The following is a 22,868-nucleotide window of genomic DNA, read 5'->3' on the forward strand; positions in this document are numbered from 1 at the left end:
ATGTTAATTAAAGGGAAATGCAGAAGAAGATTTTTTTGATAAATGACATTAATTCGATTTAAAAGATAACCTGTGAAGATAACCTATCAATTTTGAGTTGAAATGTCAAGTGGAATTTAGAATTATAAATACATTTTCGAAAAGGATTTTCAACAACAAAATACGTATTTTTCTTTATATTAAATGTGTCAAGACCTCATATTCCACGAATAGTTAATAGCTATATCTACAAAATGGTATGAATTAAATTACATACTGACAATGTATAAAGTATTCTTTTCTTTTTCAAAGTAATATTTTGTTTTCGTAAATTTTCTCTCTTAGATTTATGTTATTACTTAATTTAAGTTAATGTATATATGTTTATTGCAATTTTCTGTTAAAAGTCGTCATATCAGGATGATGAAGAGGGTGTACCGTTTGATGGTCAGGCTAGTTCATTTCCCAAGGAATTTGGTTATGGGGCCTTTGATGGAGATCAAGATAATAATTCTGCCGACCACAAACCTCGTATCTTACTTATGGGCCTACGGAGGTCTGTAAATTAATATACAATATTTACATTTTTAAGTAAACAGTTCATATTTCAGGTCAGGAAAATCATCGATACAAAAGGTTGTTTTCCACAAAATGTCACCAAATGAAACCCTGTTTTTAGAGAGCACAAACAAGATCGTCAAAGATGATATAAATAACTCTAGTTTTGTTCAATTTCAAATCTGGGATTTTCCTGGTCAAATAGATTTTTTTGATAATTGTTTTGATTTTGATAATATATTTGGAGGATGTGGAGCATTAGTGTTTGTAATAGATGCACAGGTAAACAGGTAAAAGTAGTTTATAAAACAATTCTTTGCTGATATTGAAACTTTAGGATGATTATTTGGATGCACTAAATAAGCTAAATTTAATTGTAACAAAAGCATACAAAGTAAATCAGAATATAAAATTTGAGGTATTTATTCATAAAGTTGATGGATTAGGGGATGATTCAAAGATGGAATGCCAAAGAGATATCCACCAAAGGGCTATAGATGATTTGAGTGATTCTGGTAAGTTAAGGTGCAAAGATGATTTTGCATTTAAAGACTGTTATAAGTGAATACATTAAAATTATTCTGTTGTAACAATTGTTTTAATTATTTTTCTAATTTATACTAAATACAGAGTTAATAAACATTTTTATTTTTTTTACTTTATATGACTCCATAGGTATATAGTCTTTATTGGGACATTTTCCTTATAAATATAGTAGAACTTCAATAATTCAGACATATAGGAACATCTATCACTGAATTAATGAAATATCCAGATTACAGGAATTTTTTATGTTACTTTTACATATTCTTATTGTTTCCAACCTAAACAAAAATTTAAATACATTTTTATTAAAATAAAAACGCCAAACACTTTATAAAATACATTAAAACTTATTGTACTAATTGCATCTAATATGTATGCATAAAACAACTTAAAATAACACTTCTTGTCTAAACTTATAACATAAATAATAGAACTTTCATATTAAGCAAGAGAATCCACCTTAACACCCAATAAATATTAACATAAAATGTAAACAAATATAATTATAGAATAATTAATTCAAAGGTTTTATAAAAAATTAATCAATTTTTATCTGCATACTTATCGATTTTGCTGCCTCATCAGCCTTCTTTTTCACTCCTTTAAAAAGCAAAATATCTTGCGTAGAAACATTGTTTTCTTTGACCCAATAAATACCATATGATTGAAAAAACTGCGTGTGTCACAAGTTGGCGCATGTTCGAATCAGAGAAGTTCTACTGTATTGCTGTATTGTTATATAATAAACTATGAATTTGTTTTTAGGGTTTGATCAAATTCATCTTAGTTTTCATTTAACATCCATTTATGATCATTCTATATTTGAGGCATTCTCTAAAGTTGTACAAAAGTTAATAACACAACTACCAGCACTTGAAAATTTATTGAATATCTTAAATACGGTAAAATTTGGCTTTATATGTAAAGTATATTAAGAATCTTTAATATCCTCAATTTTTAGAACTCAGCTATAGAAAAATCATTCCTTTTTGATGTTGTGTCAAAAATATATATTGCAACTGATTCAACTCCTGTTGATATGCAAAGTTATGAATTGTGTTGTGATATGATTGATGTTGCTATTGATCTGTCATCTATTTATGGGCAAGTTTAATATGTTAAGGTATGGTATGATGAATTATTAGCTGAAACCTTATATTTATTATAGAGTAAAAGAAGAACAAGAGCCAGCTGCTTTTGATGAGCAAAGTTCCAGTTTAATAAAGTTAAACAATGGAACAGTGTTATATCTAAGGGAAGTTAATAAATTTTTAGCATTAGTATGTATTTTAAGGGAAGATAATTTTGATCATAAAGGTAATAATCTTTTAAATAAAATATAAACCATAAGATAACAAATCTCGTTTCTAGGTATCATTGATTATAACTTTTTGTGTTTTCGTAATGCCATTCAACAAGTATTTGAACTGAGAAATAAAAGCCAATCTCCAATGACTAATTCAATTGGGAGTCCTGTTGTTAATGGAGGTCACTTGATGGGTGATGGCCATCTTAGTCCAACGTTAATTGATGAACAGCCTTTAAGTTAAAACTGAAATATTAATTGATGCAAGTTGTATATTGTGCCTTTTTAAGCAATCCTTTATTTGTATTTATTTAATTTTTTTATTGTAACATAAGAATTTTTCAAACTAGAGAAAACAATTTTAAATCACTTATAGTTTCCATTGAGCAAACAAATAACTATAATAATGTATATTTGGTTTATATTGATTTTTATATTTATTTTTTTTTACGCCACTGATTTTATTATTTGCGTATTTTTGCAAAATAATACCAATACAATTTTTTAGTGCCATATATAGGAGCCCATAAATATATTGTGAGATATCGGTGACTACAATGTATATCAATAAGAATTATATGTAACAAAGTAGAGAAATGTTGAAATCACACTATATTTTTTGGCCAGCTTTATTTATATTAATTATTGTATGACTTACTTACTTTAAAAGTAAGTGTATCATATCTAAAAGTTGGCAATAACAAGATGAATAAATAATAGGGCGCAATTTTCTTTAGTTTTAAACTAATTTGCACTCAAAATAAATTTCTCTATTTGTCAAACAAACGTTCACTGACCCAGTGTGAGTTCATATTAATGAATATCCTTTAATGAGGGAATAAATACACATTATCTTCACAATGGTTTCAAAAACATGGTTTTATTTAAAAAAGAACTACAAATAAGGTGGCGATTTGTTTCGAGACGGTGAGGTCTCATTTTCAGACCCAAGCTAAAATATAAAACAAAGTCAAAGAAGTAAAAAACTTCATAAAAACAGTCAAATACATAAACAAAAGTGAGGTAATCAAAAGACAAATACAAATTATATATAGGTAAAAGTATTGCAATTATTTAATTATAAAATTGTTAGAGAAATTAAAATGGCTTAAGAATAGATAACTTATAATTTATAAATGATAAAAACAGGGAGATGGTGAGAAATTACTTTTATCTTATACATTAGATATTAAAGGTAATTTAGAAACAATTATTAAATTACAACATTCTTTTTACTATTGAAAGGAATAACTAAATGTATATTATGCAAGAAAATTAAAAAATATTCAATTTGAATATTTTTTTTATAATTTGTTAGTACATGTGTATATTTTGAGAGGAGCCAAGAGTTTTTTGTAGTTATATCCCCTGGTAGGAAAGAGAAGGGAACAATATAATCTTAAATTATTTATGTATAATTTAATATATTTTGTTGTGTTAATCAAATTTAATTTATATGATATTTTCGAGGCCCTACCGCCTCGAAACTTGTCGCCTTCATATTTGTAAAAAATTTTAAATGAAAAAAAATAATACAAGATTGACTGTTTGAGGACACTATGTCTTTATTCTCTCATTAGATCATTCTCTCTGCCTTTTTTGTATACACCTGGTTTTTATGTGGTAATTTTCTTAGATATTTAGAAACTAAGTAGCTTTATTATATATTTTATTTACTTTTAAATAGTTGTTTAGTCCTTATTTTAGTACAAAATTTAATAAAGATAACATATTATATGGTGTTTCCAAGTGCGTTCATACAAATATAACGAATTAAATTTAAAAAAAAAAACGGCGTCACATTTCGTTAGAAATGTCGATCAATGACATACGCCGTATTATTTTACACAGAAAATTTTCAACAGTCATTTATTTTATGTAACTTAATGCCGGTTTTTTTTTCGATAGCAAAGTGATATTAATATATTCTATGGCTAAAAACACCGTATAATCAAAAAATAACGACGTTATGGTTAGCGTTGAAATGCCGATCAATGAAAATTTTGTATGGGTTGACCTCTTTATGTCATTTGTTAAAAATTGGCAAAAACTCGTCAAACATTAATTTTTAATATTGAAAAAAAACATTCATTTTATTTTTTAATACAAACAAATCATTTTTATGAAATAGATTTTTGTGTGAATCTTTACATACTTTTTATTTATTTTTATATAAGTTTATTTTTTTCATTTAAATACTAATTTTTGACATTTTATTGGCAAAATTAGAATTAATGCTGTATAGGAGTCGGTTCGACAGAAATTATCATTGATCGTCAGTTCAAAGACCACTGTTACGCCATTTTTTTTAGATTGTTTGTACAACCATAATTTATATAAATAATAGTGAATATTTGTTATATTATGGAGATATTTTTCTTGGGATAGGAAGGAATAGGTATATCCTTGACATCGTATTGTTTTTATTTTTAGGCATCATATGCTGTTAAATTTTAGGCCATGCACTTTGGAACACCCTCTATAAGTATAGTTTGTTGATGGTAAGGCTGGAAACTTTATAGCTTTATAACATAGCATAACATAACATGTACAGAATTATTATAGTAATGATTAACTTTGTCTTTATAACCTGTAAAATTATGCACTATACAGTGATAACTTTATGATCAAATGTTAGAAATTGAGTTGATCACTATTCAATTACTTTGTAAATATATTGATTCTCAACAAACATTTGTAAAATTTTAAAAATACATTTCTATTTTTATTATTTCTTTATTTAGTATATTTTATTTCTTGTCTGTTGGATGTTTGTCTGGTATAAAATAAAAACGTATGTTAACTTTAAGCTAACTGAAAATTAATGAAAAATCTGCTAGTATAAGTGTATATAAAAGTTATACTACTCTTAAATTATACACAAAAATACATTTGTTTGTCTGAGAGACAACCTATTTAAAGAACATTTTTTTATATAGGTTGAATAATAGATGTAAAATATCCTATATATGTTGAGCAGCTCTCATTAAACTAATAACTCTGCTAATACTAAATACTATTTGATTATCCATTTTTTTACTGAATAGAAATATATGCAGTGGGCATACTTTTTCAATATAGTTTTAAAAACTATACACCTAGTGTTATATATATTTTTGTATATTATAGAAATTTTAAAAGTTGTTTAAATATGTATGTTTTTGTTAGTAATAAACCTTTAATCAGTAAAAAATCTTTTTTGTTGTCTTAAATTTATTATATTAAATATTAAACAGCTTCGCAAAATATTACAGTAAAGCATTGATTCTTTAAAAAACGGTTAACCGATCTCATTTGTATCCATATCCATAGATAGTAGAGGCCTGGTACTCTTGAAATGTTAAAATTTATAAAGATATGTATCGTCATTTCAGTTTACAACAGAAATTAAATAGATTAAGCATGCATTCTAAAATATTTTTTAATTAAAAAATATAGTTTGTCCAGCGAAAGAATATATGATTTCGACCTTAGATTTCGACAGATGATAGAATAATTAATCTACTTTTGAAATAAATAATGGAAAACTGTCACTTTCATTATTTTTTCATTCATTGAACAGAAAATACATTACGTAATAGGTATGTTTTTATTTAGTATATGTATGATTAAATACCAGCGTTGAAAAAAATCATGAATTTAAGTAGGATTTATAAACTCACAGTTGGATTTGGCTTTGGCGTTGGCGCCGCCGCCCAATTCTTAAAACTGTATATTACCATAAGAGCATTTATAAACACGGTTGGCGTTGGGTTGGCGTTGGCTTTGGCGCCCGGTTGCCGTCGGACTTGAATTATGTTTAACTTTTTACCGTTCGCGGCGGTTCGCCGTCCGTAGCACCACGTAGCAAATGACGTTACAGCCAATAGAATAGTAAAGAGCGATCACGTGTTGCTTTGTTTACATCTAGTTTTGAAGTATGCTAATTCCAAATTTATGGTCACTCCCAATAACCCTAATAGGGTAATTTCATCAAGACCATTACTTTCCAAATCCATAATTAAAAATCTCGAACAAAAAACCAAAACTTTAAACACTTTCGTCTCTAAAAACGCACTATAGACTCTGCTACTCTTAAGTAAAAAGTAAACAAAAATGTAAGGTTAGATCTGCCCAAAACGGCCAAAGCCAACTGTCAACCGTCGAGCAGTGCCTTCTATTAAAAGATCAGCCCACGGGCGGACTTTTGTTTACTTCATCAGCTGTACATACTTAGATATTGGGTTAGATTCCGTTTCATATTTTGTCGGTTGATTTTTGGTTTTAACTCTTTGATTTTTGGTATTATTTATTATTGTAGTGCAAAAACTAATTATTTTGGTGTTGAAGTGACATAAACTACTACCAGATATATGGTCACTCTCGGTTTCGCACAAAAAAATAGAAATTTAAAAATTACACGTTGTGCAAGTGATTTAACCTAAAAGTGCCCATACATTTTTACTTATCGTGATTTTTGTGTGTGTTTTTAAGACTCTAACAATTCATCAATAAAGCTTAAGTGGAGTGTGTTATTGGTGCTATGCCTCATCTTTGTTGTGTTCCTGGTGGAAAGGATGGTTACTAAGGATAGTTATTATACTAGGCAGCCTAAAGTGTCCGGAAGAGCAAGAAAAGTGGGTACGAGTTATAAATCAAGAGAATTTTATTGAAAATATCTTTAATAAATTTAAAAATAATATTCTCCCATGATGGTATTAATGAAAACTGACAATTATGTTTATTTTTATTCATATTGTGGAATCTCCACTCCAAGTGTTGCTGGTTCAGCTTCGATAGATTCAAACACGTAAGTAGGTATTATGATCTAGGGAAAAATAAAGAATATGTGTATTAGAGATCATGAAAAGATTATTATTTTGAGTTCAAATTTAAAAAAGATTTTTGTAAAGACAAGACTGATACAGTTTAAAAAGAAGAATGTGTTTTGTTTGATAATATATAATGTATGTTAAGCATAACATATATTTGTTCAGTAATTTTTAATGAATAGTATTGATTATTTATAATACCAAATTAATATCAAATATTTAAGTGATGGCTGAATACAATATGAATAAAATAACAATAAAATTGGTATATTTGCATAATACAAAATTAAGTTTTAAGAATAAAGGTGTTACTAAAAATACTAAGAAATTCATATTTCTTTGTTTTAATTGGTCTAATGTTATTTACATTTTACGTAAGAATTATACCGTATCATCGAAAAAAATCGGCGTCTAGTTGGCTTGGAAATGAACATCGATGCCATTCCCCTAAATAACTGTACACATAAAATAATTAACTAGAATTTTACAATCTTGGAAAATTTGATATTCTTGAACCTTGATTCTAAATATTTTAATTTTTGATTTTGATGGAATAGGTTCGGGAAAAACGCTGATTGATTTTCATTTGGTTTTTCATTATTTTTATTTGGTTTAAAAAAACGGTTCGGCTAACATTATAGCCTCCATCAGTGTTGTGTCATATGAAAAAAATAGTGTCGAATATAATCCAAAAAATTGCATATAAAATATTCACACCACGCACATAATGTTTACTGCGTACTCCATAGTCAATGTAGATAATTTTAGTGTTAAGAATAATAATTTTAAAAAATATGTGGTCATCTTTTGATAAGTTTATATTAGTTTATTAATTGCAGTAAACATTATGAGGTGTGAATTATATTGTATATGTAATTTTTTGGATTATATTCGACACTATTTTTCTCATATGACACAACACTGTGAAGGCTATAGTTAGCCGAAACGTTTTTTTTTAAACCAAATAAAAAATAATGAAACCCAAATGAAAACTTAATCAGCGTTTTTCCCGAACCTAAAATCCCAAGAAAATCAAAAATTTTAGAATAATTTAACATATAAAATGCCAGCGATCTTCATTTCATAGCCATCGCTGACGCCTTTTTTTAGATAATATTGTATTATTTGTAAATATAATTTTTCGAACATTGATACTTGCAAAATATACATATAAATTTTGTGAATGCAAATAATAATACCACTACTAATACCACTACTAATATATCACTATTAGTAGATATTAAATGTTTTTTGTTAAATTAGATCGATTTTCAAACCCCAAAATTTAAAATATATTTACATTTTACCCATTATCTTATGTACCTATACATTATTTGTACATTGTAAAACATTTGCTGCATTTGTATGGTTCATAGTTTATTTGCCAAAGTATTTATTACTATAAATAGGTATATATGTTGTAGTTATTAACTGTATATTATGTATATTTCATTTAAACTATATCATTTTTAAAATACAAACCAAAAATCTGAGGAATAATTATGTTTTCCATGTATTCTACAACATATTTATTAATCCGTTATATCTAACTAGCGTGACGTCATAAATCTCGCCCCCAGGCTGATCTTTTAATAGAAGGCATTGCGTCGAGTTTATAAATGCGATTTTGCGGCGCTACGAACAGTCGACGGCAAATCCAACGCCAACGCCAAATCCAAAGCCAACTGTAGAGTTTATAAATCGACCTTTAAAAAAAAATTATTTAAATCAATTTTTTTTTCTATAGAGAAAATATTATTTAAATCGGATTTCCTAACAATTAGGAGTTATTTCCAATTAAAGTCCTATCCTAAATGGCTAAATCTTCGAAAGCCTGTTCCATACTCGTAACATTAATAATTCTACGGCGCGTGTCATTTTTCCGCATCGGTCACCAATATATTCCGCAAAAAAGTTGCTCGCTTAGATCAAAAGGATGTTTTTTTCAAACAACACAAATGTATTAATTTTTGTCATTTTAGCGCCTAGGCATAAAAGTAAAGCACTTTTATGCCTAAGCACAAAAGTACAAAAATATATTATTCAATTGATATTGTGTCAAATTCAACGAATGTACCGGGTGGCCCACTAAGAATGGACGCCGGCTGTATCTCAGAAACTACTTATCGTATAACTTTGGGAAAACAATTCTAATAAGTAAATCGACTAAAAGCAATTGTCAGAAATTATTTTCAAATTCGAAAAATGTCCGCTAGGGGGCGTATCTGTGATGGCCAATCAGAAAACAGGATTTTTCTCAAAAATACTCAGGTGAAGAGATATTTTAAATATTACTACTGTAATCAATGAGAATTTTTTTTGGTATATAGTATTGTGCTCTATCTCATAAAATAAAGTGGTGGGGGAAGGTTAAACATGCTTTTATTAAAATAAGGATAACTCTGGTTTAGGTTAGCCGATATAAACAAACTAGGGCTTGTTTAAAAGAGCTTTCTTTCCTTAATAATCTCCAGTATAAATTTTGTTTTCATATAGTTTTCTTCATAGTAGCTAGAGTAGGGTGCTGTTTGACATCATAACAGATATTGCGCGTTTGTATAAAAAAATTAAATAGCAAGCTATGTTTCTTTTTGCACAGTTAAATGGAGCACAAAATTTCCAATATATCAGCGCAAACCGCAACTTTCTAGCTTCTCTCTAACGGGATATATTAAGAAAATAAATCATATTAGGCTGTGGCCTATGATTATAAGGTCTACAAATTATAGTAGTAGGCTAGGAAACAAAAACGGGTAAATTGGTTACGTCAAAATATCAAAACATATATTTTAATTTCATTTTAATTTAATTGTTATTTATCCATGTCCGTTCTTGATTCGATCCCATAAATAAAAACCCAGGCATATTGAATCCGACGACCTACGTGGCCATGAAAATATACATATATGTTGCTCCAGCGTCTCTATCTACTAAAGTAAGTGCTATCCAAGAAGCCCCACGCATTCATAGCAAAATAAGCGGCACAACTGCACCATCATGCTGATGAAATTGCAACAAATGCAATTTCATCATGGTCCCCTAACAAAATTGGCAATTCATCTCTTAGAAATTATGGATAGTTTATTTTATTCAGATGATTAAAAAAGTCCAATCATTCGCCATCCTAGAATTCCTGCCCAAACATTTACCGAACGGTCTTGGTGCTGAACTACTTGCATCAAGGGTAGATTTGGACCAGTAGTGCATATTGTTAAAATTCGCACCTTCGGTGCTATATGAAAAGTGGCACAGACGACATAAACTGTATGGATATATCATCAAGAAAATCTATGGATATATCATCAGATTTTTCTACATTTTTTTTTTAATTTTTTATAATTTTAAATTTTATTTTTTATAATTTTAAATTTTATTTTTTATAATTTTTAATAAATATAGTAAATCTATATTCTATCTGTATTTATATTGAGTTTATTTTCTTTTAATTTGCTTTTTTTGTTCTACCTGCTCTGTTACCTGGAATAAAATTGTTCAAATACCTCTTCTATTTATAACAATAAATTTGTACTAAATTTATTTCTTCTGGCAAACTATCAAACTCTGATGGTATTAACACTCATTAAGTTGAAGTACTTTAGTAGTTAATTATGTTTTAGCAATTGTATTACAAATCTAAAGTGTATAGTAATCTTTCAATAGTAATCATGTCGGGAGAACAATTGATTCCCGAAAATCTTTTAAAAGATGCGATAAAACCAAAGGACGGTGATCAATTATTTAGCCAGGATGAGGGATTCACTGCGCTTATGGGAGACGATGAAGATACGGTTGCTTTTGTATTTCAACATGTTAATCCTGAAGAGGATGGTACATTGACGAGCGTAGCTAAGACGACTAGAGGCATTCTAAGTTTTGGGGCAGTGGTACAAGGAGAAGTAGAGCACGAAGTTAGTACTACAGAGAAAAGCCCAGGTGTGAAACGGAAACCAGTAAGTTTTACTCCAGAAAGCACTCTAAATACATTATAGTTATAAGTATAGTCGCAGAGCTGCAAAAAGTCAGTTCCAAAAAGACTTAAATCTTAAATTTTAAGTCATTCCTAAAATCAAAATGATTTAAATCTTAAGTCAATTTCAACATAAAGTTTAAATGATATAAATCTTTTCTTCCAGTCAAGTCATTTTCGCAAAGACAAGCCATTTTTATGACTTAAGTCTATATTTTTTATTTCAATCACGATGATCTGCTAGTTAAGTCGGGAAATTGACTAGAATCAAAATAGTTACCGTCAAGTCAAGACAGGTATTCTTGTAGGTTTCTTGTGTTACCGATTGCCGATTTCCTTATTACCTATATTATTAAGTTATTTTTAGGTACAAATGAGATTAAAACCACATATAAAATAATTATATTACAGATTATAGACGTCATCGAATATATGACTATGTAATATATCGATGGCATAAGCTAAGGGCTGAAGGATTTTAAGGTATTCTTCAATATTTTCAAGATCAATTCAAAAGATTTAAGCCTTTTTAATAACTTCTTGTTCTATTTCGGAATAAAGATTTAAATCATAAATGATTTTGAACATTACTTAAATTTTAATTTAAGTCTAAAGCAGATTTAAAGTCAGCTTTCGAAAAAGACTTAAAATGAAATGACTTAAGTCATTAAAATTATAAACATAAAATGATTTAACTTTTTTGTGAGCTTTCAATTTTGTGAGTTATATATTGGAAAGACAAAACGTGCTCTAAATTACTACTTAACGAGCATAAAATATACGCAAAAAGGTGGAGTAATAAAGTGTGGTACTACAGAGTATATGTAGTCGAAACAGCACAACATAAAGAGGTCGAAAGCTCGGGTTGTCCACAAGAAACCTCATCGGAAAAAGTGTAAATTTCAAGAAGCCGTTTTTATATGAAATATTATCACCTTTAGCAATCTATGTATGGATATTTCTGTAATATAGCACCCAATTTTCAAATGTACCAATGCTGGCGTCCTAAGTGGATAAACTGATTATGATCATGCTATCCAGAACTCCGTTTGATTCTTTGCTCTAGTATTAATCTCCGTGGTTTTAGGATTTAGTTTAATTCACACTTGATAACGGCCAAACAAGTTAAACTAAATAAACACAATGGAAGACTGAAATTCTTTCAGTATCAAAATAGTCTGGATGGTAGCACAGTCGACACAATAGCATAATATACCAATATATCCAGTAGATTTTGTCACACAATTCTTGAAACATACTGCAGTTTTGGTCAAAGATACTGATGCAAAATGTGGTTTATTTAGAACAATATTTTTGTATGTATAATAAGAATTGTTCACTTATTTTTCTGTATTACCTAATAGAGGGGCTAATTTCTTGATACTGTTATTTCGCAAAATATATATACCGGGTGCGTCTCAAAAGTGGCACACCCCTATAACTTTTTTATTTTTTCAGATATAACAACGATATTTGGTATGTTAGTATATGACATAAATTGGGATTGATTGACGTATTCAATTGTTTTCGGTCACTTCCGGTTTCATCGGAAATGACTGCAACTTTTGATTTTTAAATATCTACCCTCCGTATTTTTTTATTTTATTCTATAGAAAATGACACTCTGAATCAAATGACATATCATATGTCAACTTTTGACATTTTGGCATATGGTTTATTTGAAATTGTAACATGCGGTTCATAACGATAATTTGACTCAAAATACCAAGTGTGTGGGATCAAATTATTCGTAAAAAAATGCTTTTTCCAAATATGCTAATGAGCCACCCTCGTTCCATTTGAAAAAAATTGAGATAGGATTCAAAATACGATTTGGGCATCTTCTAATCGGCCAGGACAAGACACTAAAAACATTAGACGATCAAATCTATTTTTCCAAGGCTCTTTGATTAAAAATTAGTGTTTTTAGCACAGCCATGACACTCTAGATTGAAATTTAAAATAGAATTATTTGTTTTTGAGTGACTATGTCAAAAATTGACATATGATATGTCATTCGATTCAGAGTGTCATTTTCTATTGAATAAAGTAAAAAAATACCGAGGGTGCCATTTAAAAATCAAAAGTTGTAGTCATTTCCGGTGAAACCGGAAGTGACCGGAAACAATTGAATACGCCAATCAATCCTAATTTATGTATTCCCAATATATACTAACATACCAAATCTCGTTGTTTTATCTGAAAAAATAAAAAAGTTATAGGGGGTGAGCCACTTTTAAGACGTAACCGGTATGTCTTTGAGTACTTTATTAAGTGACTAGATACTGCTAGAATTAGATCAATACTAATTTTGAATGATATTAGTATATGATATAGTAAAATGAATATTTTGTATTTATAGTTCAGACATTGGAAGCCTTCTCTCATAGTGGAAAAAACTGAAGTAATATGTTTTGAAGGCGATCAGGCTATGTTGCAGGTTCAAGTTAAAGGATATCCAAAACCTGATATGAGATGTATCTTTAAAGATATTCCAATTAAGCCAAGTTCTAAATACAAGTATGTATTTTTTATACTGTTATTGTAATTACAAATCTATTAATTATTAACCTTCTTTTAGAATATATCATGAAAATGAAGAACATATTTTGCTTCTGGTTATAAAAGATACTAATTTGGAGGATGTAGGTATCTATACCATAATGGCAGAAAATGAGATTGGATTTGCTTCAGTTGACATAAAATTAACTGTAATACGACAGAGATATCCTGAAATAAAAACAAAAGTTGATGATTTTTCTGTATGTGTCGGTCAAGTTCTTATTATACCTATTGAAGTAGATGGGCTTCCAAAACCAGAAGTCAAGTTTTTGAAAGAAGGCAGAGAAATTGTGCAATCCGATAATGTAAAAATTCTGGACAGTTATCCGCTGTTTACTTTGGTTATCAACAAAACCACCCTGCAGGACAGCGGTAAAATCGATAGACCAACATTATTCTTTTTCTTTAACTATAGCTTAACGATATTTTACAGGTATCTATTCAGTTGCTGCAATAAACAATCTATCTGAGGTAACTGAATATTGGGGACTTTATGTATATACTAAGCCTAATTTCATACAAAAACTAGGTCCTCATCTGATAGTATCCCAAAACGAAACTGTAACGTTAAAGACAAAATTTTTATCCGAACCAAGAGCTACAGTAAGGTGGCTTAAGGACGACCAAGAAATATTCAGTAGTCAAAGACTAATTATTGACGATGACGAAGGCTTTTATTTCCTAAAAATTAAAGATATAGTTATAAATAAATAAATAAATAAATAAATAATAGTTTATTGTCTAACAGGAAATCCCAAATTAAAGACAATTGTGTACACTAAAAATTCAGAACATTCATAATAAATGAAGCTAACATAAGCACAAATCAACCATAAAAGTACAATGCAAAATATAACAAATCTATATGTAATCTTAAAAAAAAAAATAACACCTAATATAAATATAAGTGAGAGCAAAACTCTAAATCTAACGAACTACAATAAAAATAAAAATATCACAAAATGTTAGGATTCTTCATTTGCCCGACCAAAACATTCCTGAATTGACGCAGTGAGTCGCCAAATATATCAACAGATGCCAGGCTCTCAACATCATTGAAATCAGTACAGGCCCGGTAGAGGGGTGCCTTACCGGCTAAACAAGTCCTGACGTTTGACAGGTAGAACGTGTTTTGATTTCTAGTACGGACGAGCGGAGCTGAAAAGTTCAGCCGAGCTAATAGCGAAGCGCAGTCCGCATGACCGTTACAAAGTTTATAAAGGAAAGATAAAGAGTGAAGTCTATGAGTTTGCTCAATAGATAAAAGATCAAACCTTTGCAACAGCCGTAAGTGGTTATAACCACGCTCTGGGAAAACACCATCCAGTTTGAACGAGAGATATTTTAGGAATTTACGCTGAACGTTTTCTAATCTCCGTATATGGACCTGGTGAATTGGTGACCAAATTTGAGAGGCATAATTGATTTTTGATTTCACAAGGCTCATGTATAATGCCGTTAGACATAATGGACTATTGAAACCTTCTGTGGATCTCAGGAGAAATCCTAAAGATTTAAGAGCGCCACGGAATACTTCATCAATATGTATGTTAAAAGTCAGTTTCTTATCCAAGTAAACAGCTAAGTCCTTAACATGCTCACAATTTTCCAGGATTGCGCTATTTATGGTATAGGGGTGGTCAAGTTCAATACGTTTCAGAGAATAGGACACTTTTTTACATTTAGAGGTGTTTAAAGCAAGTCGATTTTCCACGCACCAATTAGAGATAATATCAAGATCGGCCTGCAGACGGATGCAATCATCCTTACACCGGACGACACTAAAAATCTTCAGATCATCTGCAAATAAAAGCGAACAGCTCTTTAATTGGGTCACTATATCGTTTATGTATATTGAAAATATCAGTGGTGCCAAACAGCTGCCCTGCGGTGCACCGCTAGTGGCTATAAAGGGACACGATCTGTGACCATTATATTCAACATATTGCTTGCGTTGATGTACGTATGAGGAAAAGAACTTTATTAATTTATTATCAAATCCCATTTGTGACATTTTCTCTGCCATAATCCCATGGTCCATCTTATCAAAGGCCTTCGAGAAGTCTGTGTAAACAGCATCAACCTGATAACCTTCATCGATAGAGTTATATGTATATTCAAGAAAGCATGTTAACTTTGTCACAGTTGATCGCCCTGGAAAAAAGCCATGTTGAGATGGTGTTATCAAATTTTTAATTTTGAAAAATAGTTTATTATGTATACACATCTCGAAGGCCTTTGCAATGTTGGATAGAATTGAGACCGGACGATAATTCTCAATGATATCTCTGTTGCCCGTTTTAAAAATTGGACAAATCTTGGCTTGATTCCAAACACTAGGAAATGTTTGTGTTGAGATAGAAAGGTTAAAAAGTCTAGTTAATGGTTCAGCCAGAACAAAAGCGCAATCCCTTATAAGAAAGGAAGGTATTTTATCTGGGCCAGCCGTTTTTCTATTTTTAGGAACTTTAAGGCCTTCAACACATCTTCGGTGTCAAATGTCTCCAAAGAAATACTATTACCACATTCATACGAGACATTGCCAGGGCTTGACACAATATAAACACCTTGGAAAAAATTGGCAAAAAGAATTTACAATGTCAGTGGGATTGTCAAGAGGAGTATTATCACTGTTTCTAAGAGTGCCAGGAATACGAGATCTATTCTGTTTCTGCTGAATATATTTCCAGAATTCTCTGGGTTCAGCTCGTAGTGAGTCCTGAGCAGCGATTATATACGTTTTATAAGCACTATCAAGTTGTTGCTTAATCACTGCTCTAAGAGTTTTAAAAGCCCCATAGGATTCCGGAGATCGATTGATTTTCCATCTCTTAAAGATTCTAGATTTCTCCTTAATGTTACTGATGATTTCGGATGTATACCATGATGGGTAGGAACACTTTTTGTTATTTTTATACTGTTTGTAGAGTGGGATGGATTGGTCAAAGAGTTCATACAGTCTATTATAGAAAGCCTCGACTGCTGCGTTAACGTTTTCCATGCCTTCTAAAAAGTCCCAGTTAGTGGTAAGGATAAGATTATAAAGATGCGGGTAGTTGGCTTTACTGAAGTTATAGTTTTTTGTCGGAACAGTAGAGGGAAAGTTTGAATGGGGTTTCATCGGCAAATCAGGAATTATTAGTAGTGTTGGATGATAACCATCTTCCTTGACAAATGGAAAAGTGGTAAGGACTTCTGAAGGCAAGTTAGTAATAACTAGGTCAAGAATAGTATTGTTTTGATTTTGAATTCTATTACATTGCTTAAAATCAAAAAAAGCGAGAAAATCGTTTAAAATCTGAAGTTTTTGACAAGTTTCAGTAGGTGAATCTGAAAAATGAATATTGAAATCGCCTAATAAGATTATGTCGCGTCCATAGAGAAATGTTAAGGACTCAAAAACATCAAAAAATACACGAAAATGCTCAACTGAAGTGTTAGGCTGAAAGTAAACTGCAAACATATACAGAACACCCCCATCACCCGCAACACTCACCCCAACAATGTCGAGAGCCGGCAGCGCATCTTCAAAAATGGACAGGTCCAATACGGTCGATTGAGATAACTTCGGACTGCCAGCAAAACTCCACCGCCTCTGGTAACATTCAAGACTTCCAGATTGCGATCCTTACGATACAAATTGTAGTTGGTGTCAATAAGCTCAGCATCATTCAGACCAGACTGCAACCAGGTTTCAGAAATTGCTATAATGTGGTGTTCACACACAGATATAGACTTGTAGAATTCATGAGTCTTAGTGTTCAACCCACGAACATTTTGGTAGGCGATGTTTAAGCCGGACTGATTATTTGCGTTCCCTGGAAGTTTAAATGATTCACGTCCACACTAACGATCCTTGGACTGCCATTAACATATTTAATTTTTAGATTGGATTCTCCGGCTGCTAGTCTATCAATGAGGCGTTGTTTAGTTTCTCTGTATTCTTGGAGTTGCTTGGGTGTCTTGTCGGAGCTGATTGATAGACTGGATAAGTTTGGTGTGTTCCTCAGAATCTTAGAATTTGAGAGTACTCTCTGAGAAATTTGAGAACCACAAATCACCTTTATAGGGCGTGATTTATTCTGGGCAAATTTTCCAAGACGAAAGGTCCTGATGCTGACTGGATCAACGCTGTTATTTGGTAGTGTAGAATTCAATACATTCAGTGCAGTAACTTTGTCTTGATCGCTTATGGATTCAGAGTTAGAATCTGGTTGTCCAAATATGATAAAGTTCCCTCTTCTCTTTTCCCGGATAGTTATCCAGGATGCAGCTGTTTATAAGTTTACAGCCGAAAATACCTACGGGTTCATTGAAGACTCGGTGAGAATTGATGTTAAAAAAGCACCTACAATTTTGGAAGCATTTGAGGATGCAGAAGTTCTGGAGCAAGACGTTTACCATATTATACACACAGTTGAGTTTGGAATCAAACTTGAAGTATTTCCTAAACCTTCTGTAAAATGGTAACTTGTTTAACAATTTTTAATAAAAAATAGTGTTTGAATAAGTGTTTATTCTGCAATACGACCTGATTTCTTATTATGGTCATAATTCTAAACATTTAAGAGACATTTAGAAATATTTTTTCAGGTTTTTAGATGGTATCGAGTTATTATACGATCGTCAAGAATTTACCAGAATAGAAACACTGGATACAGTAAAACTGATAGTTAATGAACCGACAACGCATTTATCTGGTGAATATCGTTGTATTATCAGTAATGAATGTGGAGAAGCAGAAGCCAAAGCAAAATTAACTGTCAACTGTAAGAATAATGAGAAATGTATCTGCAGAGTACTGCAAATATATTTCTCAAGTACTTAATATTAGTATTTTCCAAAGTATGTAATATATCGATAATTCCAAACAGGTTTAATTGGATTTGATGATGTTAATATTTTCTTCAGGCTATTTTAAGAATAGTTAGAGGGCAAAAAGTTACTATTGAGATTGATTATTATACTTTAACAGTTAGTCGAAATACCAAGTGTGTAGTACCAAATTATTCATAAAAAATGTGCCATTTGAAAATCATTAGTTCATTTACGGTGAAACAGAAAGTGGCCGAAAACAATTGAATACGTTAATAAATCCTTATTTATGTCATATACTAATATACTAAATCTCGTTTTTATCTCAAAAAAATAAAAAAGTTATAGGGGTAAGCCACTTTTGAGAAACACCCGATATACATACAGATTACTTTCGGTTTGTTATTAAAGTTACATTTCCTTCTATATTGCCATGTTAACGAAAAACTCCTTATCTGATGAGCTGAACAAGTTAAGGTTATTGTTGCTGTTGTTTTACAATTTCACTCTTCTATAACATAACCATCAGATTTACACTTGAGGTGAAACTTTAGATCATTATAATTCCCAAAATAATGTAAAAAGGAGGTTTCGTTTCTCATTTAGTTGGAAAATACCTTGTAGTACCTAATACTTGTATCTCAACTTTGTAGTAAAGGCGATTTTCTTTAACACGGCAATAAGTTTCCGTTATATAAGAATTTAAAATATCAAAGAGCGCGTCATCTGTCGATCCTCTATATCTTTGAATTTCTTCCTAAACGGCCACTACATCACTACACTACTAGCGAAATAGGTCGAAGTAGGTCAAAGTCAAATAGTGAAGAGGGTTATTTCGTGGTTCTTCGTCTAATGAAAATAACCCTAGGAAGCAAAGGAGGCAAAGGAGGAGGCAAAGTTAGTCGAAGAAATACGAAATCGGAATTATTATCCCTCTTTACTACTCCACCTTGACCTACTATACAGGGTGGCGCACCTCATTCGTCTCGGTTAATTATACCGAAACAGAAAGATGTAGAAAGAAAAGAAAATATTTTATGGGTATATGTGGGTAGGCAATGTGCATAATTTAAAATTATTTTAAAATGTATAGGGTAGTCAGAACTAAGATCCATACCAAAGATATATTTTTTCTTGTAACACACGGTATTTTATTTCATTTTTGGGTTCTTGGATATAAAATAACGCATTTATTATACGAGTTTAATATGTTTAAAAGCTTTGGTTTTTGAGACATTTAAAGATATATTTAAATATACATGCTATAATAAAAAAGTTTGTCAACACCTTGTATATTACTTTTCAGAATTAATTCTTGTCCTGACTTTCAAGCCAGAGAAATAAACTTTACTAAAAAATTTGATTGCTTTCTCAAATGTATACAGGGGTATCAAAAATTGCTGGTCTATTTTAAATATTTATTTTACATAAAAACTTCATTATTTCAAACGCAGCACTATGTATTTTTTTAAATAAGTCGAAGCAGATTTAAATGCTCTTTCAAACTATATTAGGGTTCCTATACCTATCTGACTCAGATTTTGAATAAAAAGCGATTTTTCAAAAAAATGGTAATCAAGATGGCTGGTGTCGCCATGACAATTTTCTAGTGACACTATTAGTAGCTATTTTCAAAATCGACATTAGTGTGTGGACTTTATTTAAATTTATAACAGGTTATTTTTATTAATTTACCCACAATAAGGTTAATAAAAAGTATTTATTATTCTATCAATAAAAGTGAAGCAGTATCTGCTGGCGGCGGCGGAAGGAATGGATATGTTACTATAGTGATTTCATTTTGTGAAGACAATTGCTTGTTGGCCTGAAGGGTTTATGCTCAAAGATATCCAAATAGGAATTTTCTTGACAAGCGTTCCTTTGAAAATCTACTTTTCCTATTTCGCAGAGCTGTTAGTGTAGTATATGAAAAACCTATATTAGACAGAAACCTGTCGTTGAAAGTGAAGAAAATAAATTTACCTTAATTGGTTCTTTTATAAAAAATTCAATATATCTAAAAGTCATCGTAATATAAATCAAAGAACTACTATTTATTGTTCTTAATAAAATAATAAATACTTACTTATTAAACTATTATAAGTAAATTAAATAAAGCAATAAATTTTTTTAGTAAAGTTTATTTCTTTGGCTTCAAAGTCAGCACAAGAATTAACTCTGAACAGTAATGTACAGAGTGATAACAAACTTTTTATTATAGCCTACATATTTAAACATCTCAAAAATTAAAGCATTTAAACATATTAAACCCTTATAATAATTACCTTATTTTATGTCTAGGAATCCAAAAATGAAATAAATTACAGAGTGTGTCTTCCATAAGAAAAAATATAACTTTAGTATGGATCTTAGTTCTGACACACCCTGTACATTTGAAAATAATTTTAAATTATGCAGAGGCTAACCGAGGCGAATGAGGTGCGCCACTCTGTATATCTATGTATACTACGGGATATTTAGCGAGTAGTGTAGAGGCAGTTATATAGTTCTCCCTTACGAGCCTTATAACTTGGTCGTTTCTTAAATTATCGAGAGATGTCGCTATAGGAATTTCATTATAACTTTCGTAACACTACTATAGCTTAATTTTTCTTAACTAATTAATTTAGGTTCTCCAAGAATTCTGGTCCATCTTAACGATCAAACTGTTGAAGAGCATTCCAGTATTTATTTCGAAATAGTATCTAGATGTTTTCCCGCGCCTAGATTTAAATGGTTCAGAAATGGACAAGAATTGGATACAGACGACCGAATTCAAATGGGACTTGAGATGCATGGCAAAAAACAGTACAAAATTATTTGTTCCGTTAGTGAAATTTCTTATGCAGAAAGGGGAGAATATGAAGTAGAAGTAATCAACTCATTTGGATCGATTAGAAGTCGATGTGCTGTAAACGTACTGAGTAAGAATGATGCTTGTTTCAAATTGTCTATTGTAAATGTCGATTTTTTTCAGCTAAACCAGTTATACTTGAAGCCCAAATGAATGACATGGTCATAAGAGAAGATTCGGATATTACTTACACAGTAAGGGCGTTTTCTAATCCCCCTCCCGAAGTCTTTTGGACATGGGAGGGTGAATTAGTAAATATGGACGATTTGAAAGACAAAAATAAGTTGATTACGTCCAATAATGGTATGGATTTTAGAATGGGAATTAGGAAAGCGAAAATGGTGGATGCGGGAACGTATCAGTGCGTAGTGAGAAATTCCGTTGGACAAACAAAACATAGAGCCGCCTTAGCTATTGTGAGAAAAAAACATGACGAGTCAGATGATTCTTAAGAATATATTTTGATTTTGATCCTACAGGGTGACAATATGTAAAGTCACAATCGAGGAATATCTCTAAAAACTACTTTTAGGAAGATTTGATCTTATTTAATGAAACTTACCTTGCATGGCAGATAGTTTATAAAGTTCGTTACTTTTTCTTTACAACCTTGTTGTAAATTTTATGATTCATTTTTTAAAAATTGTAATTTTGTCTCTCAGTTAGACAATCTTATTTTTTATAAACTTCTCCAAAGAAAAACCAATGTTCCCTTCTAATCTTCGATATATATTTGATATATTTCTGGTTGTCTAAGAGATATTTCCAATTTATAATTTTCAAATTTGTCAGCCTGTAAATGCTTTTTTGTTAAAAGTCTATCAAATATTCTTTTAACGGAGTATTTTGAAATATTTATGCAACACTATTTATTCATTGATTATTGAGTGTTATTATTAAATACTTAAAATTTTTATGTAAGAGTAGTAGAATTTTATTTATCTTTTTGTATATAAAATTTAATAATAATAAATAATAATAATATAACTAATTATGATTATAAAAATATTTCAGGTATTTTCTTCACTTTTATTTTATGCCTTTGGACTCATATAGTCTATTCTATTATTCCCTATAAAAAATATTTTTTCTTCGCATACAGAGTGTCCCAATATTCCGTGGATATAGAACTACTACCATAGATATATACCTGGATATAGAACTACTACCGTATGATCGAAAAAAACGGCGTCCAGTTGGCTGGGAAATGAACATCAATGACATTTCCCATATAAATTTACATACAAAATGACAGCGATCTTCATTCCATAGCCATCGCTGACGCCGTTTTTTCTCGATCAGACGGTATAAGGAAACGAGTAGATTTACTCCTTGTTAAATCCTTTGTTCTTTTTCTGCCACTTTATATGACCTTGTTCTCGCATCCCCCCAATAACCACACAATAAGGCACTCCATTTTTGTCAATCCGTCTCTGTGCTTTAAATTCATTGTTGTCAATCATGGACATA

General features: G+C 30.6%; 2 protein-coding genes across 2 annotated transcripts; both read left to right on the forward strand.

Moving 5' to 3' along the window:
• The first annotated feature begins 54 nt into the window (after positions 1-54).
• On the forward strand, positions 55-4,124 carry LOC115881832 (ras-related GTP-binding protein C). The gene is made up of 8 exons (XM_030899518.1): positions 55-236; positions 387-535; positions 591-819; positions 875-1,052; positions 1,849-1,985; positions 2,045-2,187; positions 2,252-2,400; positions 2,455-4,124. Exons 1-8 carry the CDS (start codon positions 234-236, stop codon positions 2,631-2,633), a joined length of 1,167 nt encoding a protein of 388 aa, XP_030755378.1. The 5' UTR covers positions 55-233; the 3' UTR covers positions 2,634-4,124.
• Positions 4,125-6,983: 2,859 nt separating this feature from the next.
• LOC115881839 (obscurin-like) lies at positions 6,984-22,251 on the forward strand. The gene is made up of 9 exons (XM_030899529.1): positions 6,984-7,009; positions 10,861-11,150; positions 13,530-13,687; positions 13,749-14,101; positions 14,163-14,429; positions 17,988-18,195; positions 18,323-18,498; positions 21,175-21,468; positions 21,522-22,251. The coding sequence occupies exons 2-9, from the start codon at positions 10,866-10,868 to the stop codon at positions 21,848-21,850; spliced, it is 2,070 nt and encodes a 689-aa protein (XP_030755389.1). The 5' UTR covers positions 6,984-7,009; positions 10,861-10,865; the 3' UTR covers positions 21,851-22,251.
• The last annotated feature ends 617 nt before the right edge of the window (positions 22,252-22,868 follow it).

Source organism: Sitophilus oryzae, unplaced genomic scaffold, assembly GCF_002938485.1.
Source record: "Sitophilus oryzae breed Bouriz unplaced genomic scaffold, Soryzae_2.0 scaffold_1743_pilon_pilon, whole genome shotgun sequence".
NCBI lineage: Eukaryota > Metazoa > Arthropoda > Insecta > Coleoptera > Curculionidae > Sitophilus > Sitophilus oryzae.

Bases quoted from the DNA above. Each gene is read 5' to 3' on its own strand.
- LOC115881832 (XM_030899518.1), top strand. The intron at 820-874 runs GTAAACAGGTAA...TTGAAACTTTAG, and splicing joins TGTTTGTAATAGATGCACAG to GATGATTATTTGGATGCACT. The intron at 2,188-2,251 runs GCAAGTTTAATA...TATTTATTATAG, and splicing joins GATCTGTCATCTATTTATGG to AGTAAAAGAAGAACAAGAGC.
- LOC115881839 (XM_030899529.1), top strand. From the start codon at position 10,866: ATGTCGGGAGAACAATTGATTCCCGAAAATCTTTTAAAAGATGCGATA. The intron at 14,430-17,987 runs TTATAAATAAAT...TTTCCCGGATAG, and splicing joins CCTAAAAATTAAAGATATAG to TTATCCAGGATGCAGCTGTT. The intron at 18,196-18,322 runs GTAACTTGTTTA...ATATTTTTTCAG, and splicing joins CCTAAACCTTCTGTAAAATG to GTTTTTAGATGGTATCGAGT.